Here is a 14298-nt window from a genome sequence, read left to right as displayed (position 1 = left end):
TGACCAGTGGGCTACATGAGAGAAATGAGCACACTATTCACATATAAAACACTGCACAAACAAAGGAAAACAAACAACAAATAAATAAACAAACTAAAGGCAGGCACATGTCCCTTGACTTTTTGGGGGGGGTTGTATCTAACTGTAACTACCAAATTCATTGTATATTTGATGGCAAACATAGATTTACATAGGTAATGTGCAGGCATTAGATATTATTTGACACTTGTATTTACTACACTGCATTCAATTTTAATCTGTGTTGTGTTTTCTCATCAAAAATACAAATTGCCGAATTTTCTGTTTTGGCATCATTTTAGGAACCTACAGAGTCCAATAAGCATGACAGTCAGGGATCATGGCCATCCTCAACACAATCACTGAAAAACAAAACAAAGTTATGCAAATTACAGAAGAACAGAAGAACAGAAAACCAAAGGGCACAAATGAAACAAAATGAGAATCACAGGTGTCTAAACCACCCAAAGCTATGATGCACAGCATGTGAACATGGTGGATACAACAGAGACAAGACACTGCAGCATGTGTAGATTTAAATGGGGAGCACAGTGGATGCTATAAGTGATGGAGTTATTAATTAAAGGTGCTGGGGTGCCTATGCAGAGGGTGAGGAGAAACAAATGCAAAGAGAGAGAGAGAAAAATAATGGTGTGCATGATCATATTAGTCGCAGCCGAGAGCAATCAACAGTCAGGATGGGTGTGGTAAGGATGACTTTGATTGCTGTTCTCAGAGAAGGATGAGCCCAGCCAGAAGAGGGTGTTACATGATATGCTGTACTTGATATCATGGTCAGCTCTTCCATCTACAGGTCATGTTGTTAATGAGGAACATATCAAAGATGAATTGGTATGATGGTGACTTTGGCTCACTGTCACATAGTGACTTTCAGATTTCTTTTATGGTCAAACAGGGAGTGCAAAGTCTTAAATAATAAGGATGAATGAGCTTTTCACCCCAAATTATTTTGGTAACAGACAATACTGACTTATAATAGCACAACACTGGTAAAAGGAGCACAGAATATGCATATGAGGCTATTACAACAGATAAAAAAAACTATGCTTACAGAATTGTTTCATTTTTAAAGCACTACATTTATGGAGGTACAGGAGGAAAATCCATCCAAGATGTCCCGAAGCAACAACAAGGAGGGCAGCAGACTTCTGTCAACACAAAACTACACCATCACTCCCATGACGGGGGCCAGATGTGGTTACGAGAAGTGCAAAAGTTTCTTAAGGTAGATTTGAACTAATTTCCTTGGATGGAAAAAAGTGCAATGATGCACTGTAGTTCATGTTGTTTCGAGTTGGTCGGCTGTTCTTGTTGATGTTAATACAATAGGGGGACTGTGACAAATCTAAAACCTGTTCTTACATCTCCCAAAACTTGGCTCGCCTCTTCAAATCATTCAGCTCTTCTTGATCAACAGTGGACTTCAGAGAAAATAAAGGACTTTTCCAGCCCACTTTATTCACATAAACAGAAATGAGATGAATAAATGAAAGGACACGCTGCATCTGAGGACTCCCTGCTTACTCCTGCTGTTTTTGGAAGCCAAAATTAACATCACTTAAAGCCGCATAAAACTGCAAAGAACAATCGAAACAACATTATTTGTTCTTCAAACATCCGATGTAAGATTCAGACCTGCTAAGCCATAAAAACAACATCTAACCTCATTCGATATACAAGGAAAACAAGTAGATCAAAAAGAGACATCGCCATTTATTTCTTAGTTCTTCCACGTGACACCTCAGAACTTCAGAAAAAGTAGTGTCGTCATTGACATGACTGTTGATGCAGAGATCATTGGGGGATGGTTTTAACATGGCACACCATTATAGTTCAGTCATGTTCAAATACCTGTGAAAATACATCCTTCAAACTCTGAGGATTATCACTGATATCACAGTAGGATGGAGGATGAAGATAAGACGAAAAACAACAGTTTCTGGTCTTATCAACTTCATATCAGTGATGGCAGATACAAGCAGTGGATGTATTATTTTCTATTTGAACAAGGACTCAAGGAAAAGCTGAAGGATAGGCTGGAGGGGTGGTAACTAGCAAGGGCGTAAGTGCTAACCCAACAGTGGGGGTGTGTGTTAGAGATGAGGAGAGGCTTTCAGGAAAGCATGCCTCCAAGCTTTGTTACCCTGTTTGCACCAACATTAATCCACTGCACACACACTTGTACTTCTACACTAAGGGACCATCACTGATGTTAACTTTCTACCCCTTAACACAAGCTCAACCATAAGAACCAGATGCCTAGCGCCAACCCCTTACTTTGCCAGGGCCTACAATTTAAACACCCCCTATTAACGTGATTGTTTTAAACCTAACCCTTACTGAAAATCAATATAACATTGACTTTAAACTAATAACTTATTTCGAAAAATTTGTAAATAAAATTGTCCGGGATGTCCTCCCAAAATGTCCTCTCTTGGAAAGTTTAACTTGACTTTGTTCTCACAATGATAGCTTTGCAAGCTCACACACACATATAACTAGTAACTTACAGATTAACACTACCTCAAAGTTATTTAATTAAGTAAGATTTGCAGTTTTAGAAATCAGGTGATGCAAACAAGGAAACACATTATTTTAAGAGAAAAATAAATAAATAAATAAATAAATAAATAAATAAATAAATAAATAAAATGATTGTTCTCTTAAAGTTGGATTAGTTGATAGGCTTGTTAGGAAAAAATAAGTTAAAAAAAGAATATGTTTACCCTAGGAGCTATAACCTTAAGGTTTACTTTCTTCGGTGTCCTCACATCTGCAGAAATAATAAAGGACTTTATTGTACTGATGGTGTTAGAAAAAGAAACCCACAGATCAAAAACAAAAAGGCAGCACTGTACATCAGATGCTTCAGAAAACCCTAGTGTAGCTGTCTAAAAAGAATACTTACCGGAAGAGCTAATGGAGGCATTGCTAGTTACCTCTGATCTCATTATTTCCTTCATGCACAGTGGACTCGCTTAAATATGTCATCATTTGCACATTTTAAAATTGAGTAAAACGAAATCTTCACAGAAAGAAAAATTAAGTTATCTTTTATTTTGAATCTTTCTGCGTACTTCTTTCTATGTAAACTCTAATTCTTTTTGGACCAAAATATGAAACAGTTATAGACAGCTGCAGACAGCAATTAGTTAACTTTTGAACAAATTAAATATTCTGTGTTCGCAATCCCTTTTCAAGCAGGTTTATTACATAAATCCTAAATCATAGGGGATTATCCACTGTAGATATAGATGTGGATTATCAAGAGTAAGGTTAGATGCTGATGAACTAGAAAAATAAAGTCTATGCCTCACACATATTTTTAAGTATGTATGATTCTTCTCTCTCAGACTGCGCATTAGATTTTCTTTGGTTTATTAACTCTGATACCTCTGCCACCATGTGATTAAAATGAAATCATTATTTCAAATATAGCAATTTGGTTTGCACTGGCTTTTCTCTTACCTGGCACCTGCCACTGGAGACTTCCTCCCAGGGTCAAGTGATGCTCCCAGTGGTTCCTCTCCCAATGACCTAGTGTCTTTATTTAGCTGCTGTAGTCGTGAACTGAGCTCCCCCATAACAGATGGTTTTGTTCCTTCGTCTGCACCCAGCCCCAACCCCAGTCCACCAAGATTTCCCAAACTTCCAATACCTAACCCTACTCCCGGCCCACGAGGCTCCACTGGATCCCCCCACAGCTTGGACCTCCGCTGGAAGAGGTATCGTGGCTTGGTGGGAGCTAGTCCAGTCACTGAGGCTGAACCACCTGAGGGCAGCCCGGCTCCTCCAGCTGCAGCAGCCAGGGCAGCAGCTTGTTGCTGTGATAGCAGTTCACTGTCGGAGCTCTGCTTCAGCAGAGGGTCCCTGAAGGTGACGGGGCCTTTACCGCCTCCTATCTGGGACTTAAGTCGAGGCTTAGGAGGCACTGGCGGCTTGTCGAGCACAAAAGTCTGCCCATCGGCATAAGAGGTGTGCGTGGTGTGTGTGTCGGCAGGCTCGCCGCTTTCTGAGGACAATGTGGACATGCTGGAAACCGTAGAGACTGTGCTGGTGGTCTCGAGGTGGTGGTCTCGCTCTCTGTCGCTTGAGCTGCGGGTGTCAGCCTCCTCCACACCTGAGTCAGCTGCAGAGCAAGACTCGCCCACCTGTGGGGGCTCCAGAGGTTCAGAGGGCTTCCCTGAGACAGCTGCTGCACTGGGTGGAGGTGGGGGCTGGGGAGGCTGAGGTTGTGTTGGGGTCACGGTCGGAGTGATTGGGGTTGAGGGGGTTTGGGGTGTTGGTGTTGTAGGGGTGGTTGGAGAGGAGGCAGGTTTGGGTGAAGACACTGGTGTTACCTGTGCCTGGGCCAGCAGCCCATTAGCAAACTCATCTGGTGGTGGAACAACTCCAATCTTACGCAGCTCCTCTCTTGTTTCCTCATCACTGGACGACAACATTGCAGGGGGTAGGGTCACTGTGTACGGGTCCACATCCTCCTCTGAGCTTCCCTGAGCCAGACTCTTCTCTTGGGCTGGACTGGCTGGACGCTGAGTTTGAGGCTGGGCTTGAAGCTGTGCCTGGGATACTGTTGGACTTGGTGATTTAGCCCGTGGACTTGGAGATTTGCTGGGCTCAGTGGATGTTAGGGCAGGTGTCTGTTCTACCTCTGAACTTACGCCAACAGCCTGGCCATTACTAGTAGCATGGACCATGATTAGCCCTGCTGTTTTCTGCTGCGACGTGTCCATAATACTGATCAACATGCTTTTTTTATCCTCTAGTCTCTTCTCCTCCTTCCTCTCCTCTACTCGAGCCTCCATCTCCTGTCTAAATGATACAGAGGATGGAGATGAAGCCCATTGTGGTTTTGTAGGCTGGGGAGCTAATATTGATGCTGGAGAGGATCCATCTCCATACCCCACTACCTTGGCGCTTTTGGGTGAAAAAGGAGGAGATGGGTGTGCACCATCCCCATGTAAAGACTCTTTGGTCTGAGGGTCCATGAACATAACACTCTGGCCTGCCCGCTCATGTTTAGTCCTCGGCTCTGGGCTGCCAGTGGGGGACTGGCTCTGTGAGGTCAGTGCCCTCTCCCTTGCGGCCAGCGCAAGAGCCAGGGGAGAGTTGGGGTCCAGGGGCTTTCCTGTAAGTGGATGGATAAAGGTGGTCCCACTGGGTGAAGGGCTCAGGGCCAAGGCAGGGGGAGGCAGCTGCCCCAGCTCTCGAGTTAGCATTCGTTCATCGATGGAATGAGACTGAGTTAGAGAGGGGGAATCGGAGCTGGTGATGGATGCCCCCTCCATGGTCCCAACAGAAAGGAAGACAGTGGATTTCCTTCTTTCTTCCAGGCGACGCTCACGATCTTTCACTGCTCCTGCAATTGCAGCAGCAAAGGGGCCCTTACCCTGAAACATCATCTCTCCCTGGGCACGCAAACGCTCTCGCTCAGCCATCAGCTGCTGCTGGTAGTAGTCTGCACGGCTGGTGTGTGAGTGCCCATGGGTATGTTGGTGTCGTCCTGAGGGTGAGCTCTCCCTGGAGTGGACAGCGGCTAAGGCCAAACTTGCTTTTTCTTGTGCATCCTCCACCTGCAGCATGACAAGAAAAAAACCCACGTGTCGCATCAGAGAATTTGAGGCAAAAAATTAATAAAAACCAAAGTATCCCCTTCATGAAACCTACCTGTAGTTGTTTCACCAGGGGACTTTTCTTCCTCTGGGGCTTGGTGGGGGTGTAAAGTCCAATGCTAAATTGACCTACATTAGCATAAGGGTTGTCAATAATCCTACCCTTCCTTTTTATTCGCTCAGGTGGAGTAGCAGCAGAAGGACGAGGAATATCCGTGGGTTCTACAGGTAGATGGGATGAGTCCTGAAGAATGATCATAGAGCGGGCTTTCTTCTGTCTCTCGATGTGTGTGGCCTGCCGCTGAGCAGCCTCATAAGGCAAGTCCAAGGAGGAGGGCTTGAAGCTGGAGCGTCCTCCAGGCTCATGGCCCTGACTCTGTGTCCTAGACGGGGGTGGAGGGGGACAGAAGGCTGGTGGAGGACCAGTGTCTAGGTAGTACGGAGGAGGGGGGGGTGCCGTTTGTGGAGGTGGAGGGATGGGATGGGGCTGTGAGTGGTCTCTGAGGCTGTCCGTCATAGAGGAACTGCGGGGGAACCTGTGCTCAGCTGCAAGGGCAGACAGTCGGTCCTCCTCAGTGGCACCTGATGATAGAGGGGAGAACACAGATCACCTGGTGACGGGAAATAATCTCAGGCAAGAAGAATTGTTTTTATCAGCCAAGCAGGTCCACAGCTGCCTCATGACACATAACACTGTGAAGGCTTCATCTGAAAATCTAATAATGAATTGGGTGTCTCAAACCCAGATAAACTGTATTTTAGTAAAACACTTATACTCATTTTACAACTAATTTAAAGTACATTAAACATCTGAAAACAGGAAAACTGTTTAATAGTACAGGGACTATAAATAAGACATGTGTGGATCTACTTCTGAGATAGGCCCTGCACTTGAACATTTGTTCTGCAGATCTGTTTTGATATATATCTAAAAAGTTCATTCGCACATTTGAGTATGTAATGCAATGCTAGTATATAGACTAGTACCTTTAAATATGTTATGTTGTTGCTGCAGTGATGCAATTTGTGTGAAAGAATAAAGCTTCATCATCTAATATTCTCTGGATATCAGATATTGCTCATTAGCATATTTTATATAAGATACACTATCATTCACCTGATTTGAAAATGTACAGGATGGGTGATTGTTTTACCAAAAGACTTGGTCCTGGACATCCCCTTTGGTACTGGTATGTGACCTCTCTCAATGCCTGGGTGAAGCGCTCCGTGTAGAGTCATCCCTTGTCTCTCAAAGAGTGACTACAGCAAAACAAAAATCAAGAATTTACCCTGTAATAATATTCAGTTTTATGCCTTCAGGCTCCATATGATTTACAAAAACTGGATACAGAACACCGTGACAAAGCAGCAGTGCAGAGAGTATTACACAGTGCGGTGTAGCTTTTGATTCTCAGATTGAGTTTGACTGTAAGCCAGATAAGTGGCACATGCTGTCTGCCAGAGCGCTTTGTGTAGGTGCACTCACGCTGATCTCTGCTGGTGTTATTCTCCTGCTGGTAGGTCTTTGTTTGACAGTGGCTGCTCTGTAATCTGCCTCCAAGGGCTGAGAACGCAACATTGACTCTTGGGATGCCAACATCTCGTCTAGTCTCTCTGTTGAGAAAGAAAAGAACTAGCACTAAATACGGATGCATAATACCAGGAAAATATGTCATCTTTTCTGACATTGCCAAAACAATACAGAATACAACATGGGATAAAAAGGCATACCTAATATGAAGCTATGCACTACAATGTGAGGTCATGTGGTAAGGTTTTGTTCAATATCATTGCATTATCTCAATACAGTTACACTGTATTTCTTGATCAACCACTATGTAATGAGAAGTAAGAGTTAAAGAGACAGACAGGGAGCAAAAAAAAAAAACATTTTTCAAGTGTTCTGCTATGTATCAACTGCTTAGATTGACATAGCAGTGATAAATCATCTTTATGATGTTCAAAGGGGTGTCAATATCTTATCTCAGACTCACCTCCTCTTCTCCGACGAGCAGAAGCTTGGTGGGAAAAAGATTGAGTCAGCAGTGGAGGGAAAATGACAAGAACAAGCCAACAGAAGTGACTACTCTAAGAGTTAGAGACACAGCAAGCTTTAATGATAAAGAAAAGTCTGAAATCTGAGAGAAAAAGAGGAAGACAGTAAAAGAGTTTGCATGCCAGTGCTCTGGCACTCACCAAGTTCTTCCAGCTCAGCTGTCATGGACTTTGAGCGCAGTGTCAGGGTGGTGCTAGGAGCCCTCTTGGGTGGCGGGGGAGCTGTGGAGAAAAGGCATGGCGTTGAGGATACAAATGAGGGTGATGAAGATCCTTTGGCTTTGCGGCTCAGCACCCTCCTGGCATCCTCCAGACGGCCAGCCCATCCCGTCTTAGCTGCTTTGATCTGGTCAAGTTCATGTGAACTGGATGCCTCGCATTTGCTCAGGACCCTGTTCAGGCTGCGGTTGGAGCCCAGCTTCTTCATGTTTTGTTCTCTGATGGACCAACTGCTTGTTAAGTGCTTGGCGATCTCTCTTTAAGACTCTTCTTTTCTCAGTCTGTGCAATGCAAGAATTCCTCTTTGCTGAGGAGCCCAAAGGCAATAAAGGAACAGTGCAGTTCTGTACGTAATAATTCTAGATTTCTGTATCCTCCCGCTACACACAAAGTAGATTTTATACGCCACAATAGGCAGACTTAGTAAAAATAAGGTGGCAGGCAGAGGGAGAAAGTCGTCCATCTTACTTTTAATATGCTGTCTTTGTGGATTTTAGCAGGAATGCATCAGACAGACAGAAATGCACGGGCAGTTACTCGCATGCAGAGCCTCCCACATGAGGGACCACATGCAGATACATGGGGAATACTCCCTCAGGGAGGACATGATGACATGTGGGCTTACGATAAAGAGATGATAGTAAATTCAACAGCTAAGGAAAAAGAGATGCTGCAGACTTTATACCCAAAAGCCTGTGGCAGACACACATTAGTGCTATCCACACAAAGAAACAGGCTGTTATTGCCCCACTAAAAGAAGTAAAACACAGTAACCAAATATTAGCTCCAAATACAGTTTACAGAGTTATAAGTTAAAACAGATAGTATTTACTCAGGACCCACGGAACACTCTTTGTAATCAAATGTTAGGTATTTTGGTTGTGAAATACCATGCAGTCCAAAATAGATCTTAAAGCCGCACACACAAGCATTCCAAAACATATAACAAGCTCTGGTTCCCCATCAAACCCCACAATACATCTACACCAGCGCACTCTAGCTGAGACCGACTAACAGTCAATGCACCACTGTACAGCGACAGATCTCTAAATCCCACACATGTCCCTGTGCCTTACTAGAGCCTAACCATCCTGCTGTCATCAGCGGCTGCAGATCAGTGTTCACACACGATTCTGGGTACAATCCAAATCAAACATCTTCATTTCATCACCAGTCTGCATATTCTGGTACAGTAGCAGAGGAGATGGAGGAGTATGGGGGAAGAAGAGAGAAAAACTGAGCTAGGGAGAGCGAAAGAGAGAGAGAACGAGAGAGAAAGACAGTTAGAGAGAGAGAGAGAGAGAGAGAGAGAGAGAGAGAGAGAGAGAGAGAGAGAGAGAGAGAGAGAGAGAGAGAGAGAGAGAGAGAGAGAGAGAGAGAGAGAGATGCTTTTGCTCTAATGTAATACTTAATTCAAACGTGCAGTGTAGTCACCATGGCAACCAGGCAGTAGTGAGGCCCCGCATGGTGCAATAGATGTGTGTGTTGTCAATGTGTGTTTGCCTGCATGTCTCAAAGTGTGAGTGCTGCATGAGTTTTGGTGCAAAATATACAGTGAGTACAGGAGTATATCCCACATCCCATCGGGGAGAAGTGGAGTAGCGGGAATTTGGGGGGATGGTAAGGGGCATGGGGGTTGCTATGTTCAACATGTTGTAAAAAAAAGATTTATTTTAAACAGAAACACAAAATCCTGACCTTTTTCTTTTTCACACTAAACAATATCCCATCTTTTTCCCAGCTGTCTACACTGAGTGAGACATTTCAATGACTAATTGTCTTACCCAGTCAGTTATTGAAATGTGTTCAATGAGAAAGAGGACCCAATGACAGCACCAACGACATTACTAAAACAGTTTCCTGAGATATATTTGTGTGCATGTTATTGTTGTAGCACAGATGCTAATGGTAAATGTTAAATGGACTTGTACTTAGTGCTCTTCTGGTCTTTCTGACCACTCAAAACACTTTAACACTTCTTGCCACATTCACTTATTCACACCATGAAGATGAAAGAGGCTGATGAAAGAGGCTGCTATAGTAAGAGACCATCAGTATTGGCTTATGTCATTCACGCACATTCACACACAGCTGAAAAACAGCAGGAGCAATTTGGGGTTCAGTGTCAGCTGGGATCGAACCACCAACCTTCCGATTGATAGACAACCAAGCCCACTGAGCCACAGCCGCCCTGAATGGATGAATTATATAATACAACATCCATCAGCCACAATATGACCTATTATTAAGATTACTTGCCTTACATTGTGTAGGTCCCCCTTCTGCCACCATAACAGCCCTTACCTGTCTAAGAACTGTGTGCTCTGACACCATCCTATCACAACCAGCACCAACTTTTTCTGCAAATTAAGCTCATGTTGGTCTCCTGTATGAATGAACTGCAGGATTCAGCCTCCCCATGCGCTTTAATAAGCCTTACCTGCCCATGACCCTGTCACCTGTACACCAGCTTTCTTTCCTAGAAACACTTTTGGTAGGTAAGGACCACTGCACATAGGGAACACCACACAAGATCTGGACTTTTGGAGATGCTAACTCATATGACTCGTATGTCTCACTATTACAATTTGGCACTTGTCATCGTCAAAGACACTTGCATCCTTACCTTTACCCATTTTTCCTGCTTCTAACACACAAACTTCATAGAAAACTTGTTCACAACTACTTTGTTGTCTGTCTACCAAACAGTTTCTCCCATCTGAAGTCTCAGAATAACAGACAAAAGCTTCAGTGACAGTAACTAGACAATCAAAAATAAATGGACATGAAAATTATTTGAAGGTCAATTTAATCCAGTAATGCCTACATATTTTCATGCAATCCCCGTATGGCTCCTGCTGTTATGTTACCCTGCACAAATAGCCACAAACACTGAACGACAACATAACTACAGGTGTCAGTGAAGACCTTAACCTACAGAACATCTTCCCACTCAGTGAAGATAAGTGTGTATACATATGTTCAATTGTGTACTGACACTGCTGATGTGTGGTAAATAAAACAGTTAACAGAATGACTGCATACAATGGGATGCATAAACAAAGTTTAGAATGAATAAGAGATACAGGAACAACATGAGAAAAAGAGCAATTAAAAACCATCAGGCCCTGAGAGGCAGGATTTAAGGACACTGCGCTGTCTCAATGAAACTGGGCCAAAGCCATTTATCACGGTCTCTGTGTCTCAGTAATCTCAAGAGAGGTGCCCACACCACTCCATCAGACACACAAACACACAACTGAAGTGTACACAGTCCTGAGGTCATAGTGCCAGGACTGTGTGGGAGCTCAGTAATAGTGAGCTGTGGTTGACATGGAAACTGCATGAATTTACAGCAAGAGAACATGGTAAAAAATCACCTGGACAATAGAAACACACATTTTTCCCAAATCTGCTTCTATGTCAACTTTACAAACACTATTGATAAAGCATGATTAACTTAACTGAAATATCATCTCAGAAAAAAAAAATAGACCATGTAAAGATCCCTCAGCTTACACAATGTTATCTCTTAAGGTATAACTGTATAATTAGAAAAACATATTTTATTTATGTTAAGTTTCAAACAAACAGGTTAAACAAAGAAGCAGTCTTAGAAAATGCACATCTAGCAGGATTTTAAGTGGTTTTAGACTTCAACAACCGTATCTTTGTACTTTTTGGTTAAAAGGAAGAATACAAATAAATCTTTACCTTTCTTGCGAACAACTTCCTCAGTCTCAGGTTTCCGTGAGACAGAAACCACCTTCATCAGCAGTCTGTTGCCCCCTTGTCTGATCAAGGACACTACTTGCTTATGGCCAACCTTCACTACATTCACTCCATTAACCTAAGGGAAAGTACACAAAGATAGAAAAGGTCAGGTGGAAGTAAATGTAACAACTCTTTGAGGTGAAGCAGGGTGGTATACTTCACTTTTTTGCATAATACAACTTCTAGTGAAAAATATTAGTGCAGATTATGAATTTTTTATCAAGCTGTATCTCAATTAAATAAGATAGTAGACGCTTCCTACAACTTCAAAGATTAGCTGAAAATATTCTGTAATTTCATTTTTGAGGAGGTACAATTACATTCACTGCTGCATCATAGACTTGTACAGTATAAAGTCCTGCAGATGTTTCTTTTGTTTTCTTTGAGGAAATCACTACTGTCTTCAGAAATGAGACAGACACAGATCAACAACAACAACAAGTCAAAGTTGTCCTCAAATCACCTCAATCAGGAAGTCTCCTGTTCTCAGACCAGCCCTCCAGGCCACTCCCTCTACGTCCACAGACTCCAGGTATTGCAGTGCGGGGAAGGCTGGGGTGGGGGTGAACTCCTCAATGGGTGTCTCAGCTGAGTAGAAAAACACAGAGACAACCCACTGAAAACAATTAAGTGAATATTATAGCATCCGCTCATTCATTTTTCTCTTTATTGATCTATTGTTAGATCAGTACAAGATCACTACAAGATAAAAAAGATGATTCATGAAATTCTGTGAAGAATATTTTAAAATGGTTGGCGCTTTAAATCTCATGTTTATAAGTTAATACGCTGTGTAGCTGCAGACCGCTCAGCGTCTACTGCTGAAAGCCAGAACAATTAGCACGGGAGCATCACAACTGCACTCTCAAGCGATAGAACAATGTGGCCTGGGGAAGCACTACAGTGATGACTTGGTCTCCAAATTCCCCCGATCGTAGTTCAATCCAGCATCCGTGGGATGTGCTGGATGAACAAGTACAGTCTATGGATGCCCCACCTTGCAACATCCAGGACTCAATACATCTACTGTTAATGTCTTGGTGCCAGATACCACAGCAGACCCTTAGTGGTCTAGCAGAGTCCATGTCATCTCAGGTCAAGGAGGTTTTTACCCTCACTTGACCAGATGCGGGCCTACACAGTATTACGCAGGTGGACATAATGTTACAGCTGATCAGTGTATAGTCACATGCTTACACTTTCTCAACTGCATGTATGTCCCAATGGAATATACACACTGAGGTACATATACAACGCAAAGGCACACTTTGTTAAGTGAGTGTGTTACCACAAGCTGTATTTAATCTTGCTGCAACTAAATCACTCACTCATGAGAGTTCTCAGTGGATCAGTAAGTGTGCAGCATGTGCATGCGTGTGCACACGTGTGTGTGAGTGTGTGCGTGAGAGGGTACTAGGGAGTAAAAAACAGAGTGAGTAGACGGGAGAGGGTTGAGCCAGGATCCATGGTAGTGAGTGATGAGGCAGTAAAGCACATTCAGACTCCCGGCAAGGTGCCTGAGAAAGGTTGCCATGGTAACCAGCCTGAGCAAGGGACCTGGCACGTGCAGAAGGAAAATGAATCTGCGGTTATGGAGACATGTAGGGAGGGCCACCTTGGTTCGGAAAACAAGATGGTATAAAAGTGATTGCGCGTAAATATTGTGTGGGATTAATGGATGAGAAGTTCGTAAAGGAGGCAAGAGAGGTGGAGGAGAGCAGAGGGGAAGAAAAAAAAACAAGGCGAGCTGGAGAAAAGATGGGAGAAATAAGAGAGGAGGGGAGAAAAGGAGTGTGTCTCGACTGAAGCTGAACGCCATGTGTGGAGAACAGATGGGACAGCGAGCCGACAGCTCAGCCAAGGATGACGCCACCAAAGGGGCTGTGTGTGTTCACACACTCACAAAAAGCACACACACACACACACACACACACACACACACACACACACACACACACACACACACACACACACACACACACACAAACACACACACACACTGACATAGAAGCCTGAGTGCATCTGAGTATACAAGCTGAGTGTTGACCAAAGCTGGTCGTGTTGTTGACTCACACAGCAACAATACAGACTGAGCCGTAGTCTGACTCAGATCAACAAACTGCCTCTTATTTCAAACTCACACATGATGAAAACACGTAGGTAGTGAGTGTGAATGACTAGCCAAAGGTGTGTTATTTTGTGTGTGTATGTGTGTGTGTGTGTGTGTGTGTGTGTGTGTGTGTGTGTGTGAGTTGTATCTCACCTTTGGCTCCCCGCAGGACAAAGCCAAACCCCTCATTTTCCTTCTTCTGTAAAACAGCATTCTTTTCCTCTATGATATAGTCACTGTCAAAGAAAGAGCAGAGAGAGAGCAGGTATGAACCCAACACCATCCTCACAAAAAAGAGAGAGAGAGGGGGCAGAAGAGGGGGGCAAGAAAGGCAAGAGGGTCAGAGGCAGAGGGGGCTGAGAAGAGGGAGGAGATAGAGGCAAACACTCACACACACACCACACACACACACACACACACACACCCCACATACACACACACACACAAACACACACACACACACACACGCACACACACACACACACACAC

At 43.7% G+C, this 14298-nt stretch overlaps 1 protein-coding gene across 1 annotated transcript in view; it reads right to left on the bottom strand.

Annotated features, from left to right (window-relative positions):
- shank3a (SH3 and multiple ankyrin repeat domains 3a) overlaps nt 1-14298 on the bottom strand; it is a 259295-nt gene that overhangs the window by 2984 nt on the left and 242013 nt on the right. The window contains exons 17-25 of the mRNA XM_034685684.1: nt 13963-14045; nt 12163-12287; nt 11640-11775; nt 7848-7928; nt 7646-7669; nt 7138-7265; nt 6806-6911; nt 5707-6233; nt 3508-5612 (exon numbers count right to left, since the gene is read on the bottom strand). Of these exons, the coding sequence (XP_034541575.1) occupies nt 3508-5612; nt 5707-6233; nt 6806-6911; nt 7138-7265; nt 7646-7669; nt 7848-7928; nt 11640-11775; nt 12163-12287; nt 13963-14045 (3315 nt within the window). The remainder of the gene's footprint in view (nt 1-3507; nt 5613-5706; nt 6234-6805; nt 6912-7137; nt 7266-7645; nt 7670-7847; nt 7929-11639; nt 11776-12162; nt 12288-13962; nt 14046-14298) is intronic.

The sequence above is a fragment of the Notolabrus celidotus genome, chromosome 6 (genome assembly GCF_009762535.1).
Source record: "Notolabrus celidotus isolate fNotCel1 chromosome 6, fNotCel1.pri, whole genome shotgun sequence".
NCBI lineage: Eukaryota > Metazoa > Chordata > Actinopteri > Labriformes > Labridae > Notolabrus > Notolabrus celidotus.
This window is presented reverse-complemented; position numbering and strand designations above follow the sequence as displayed.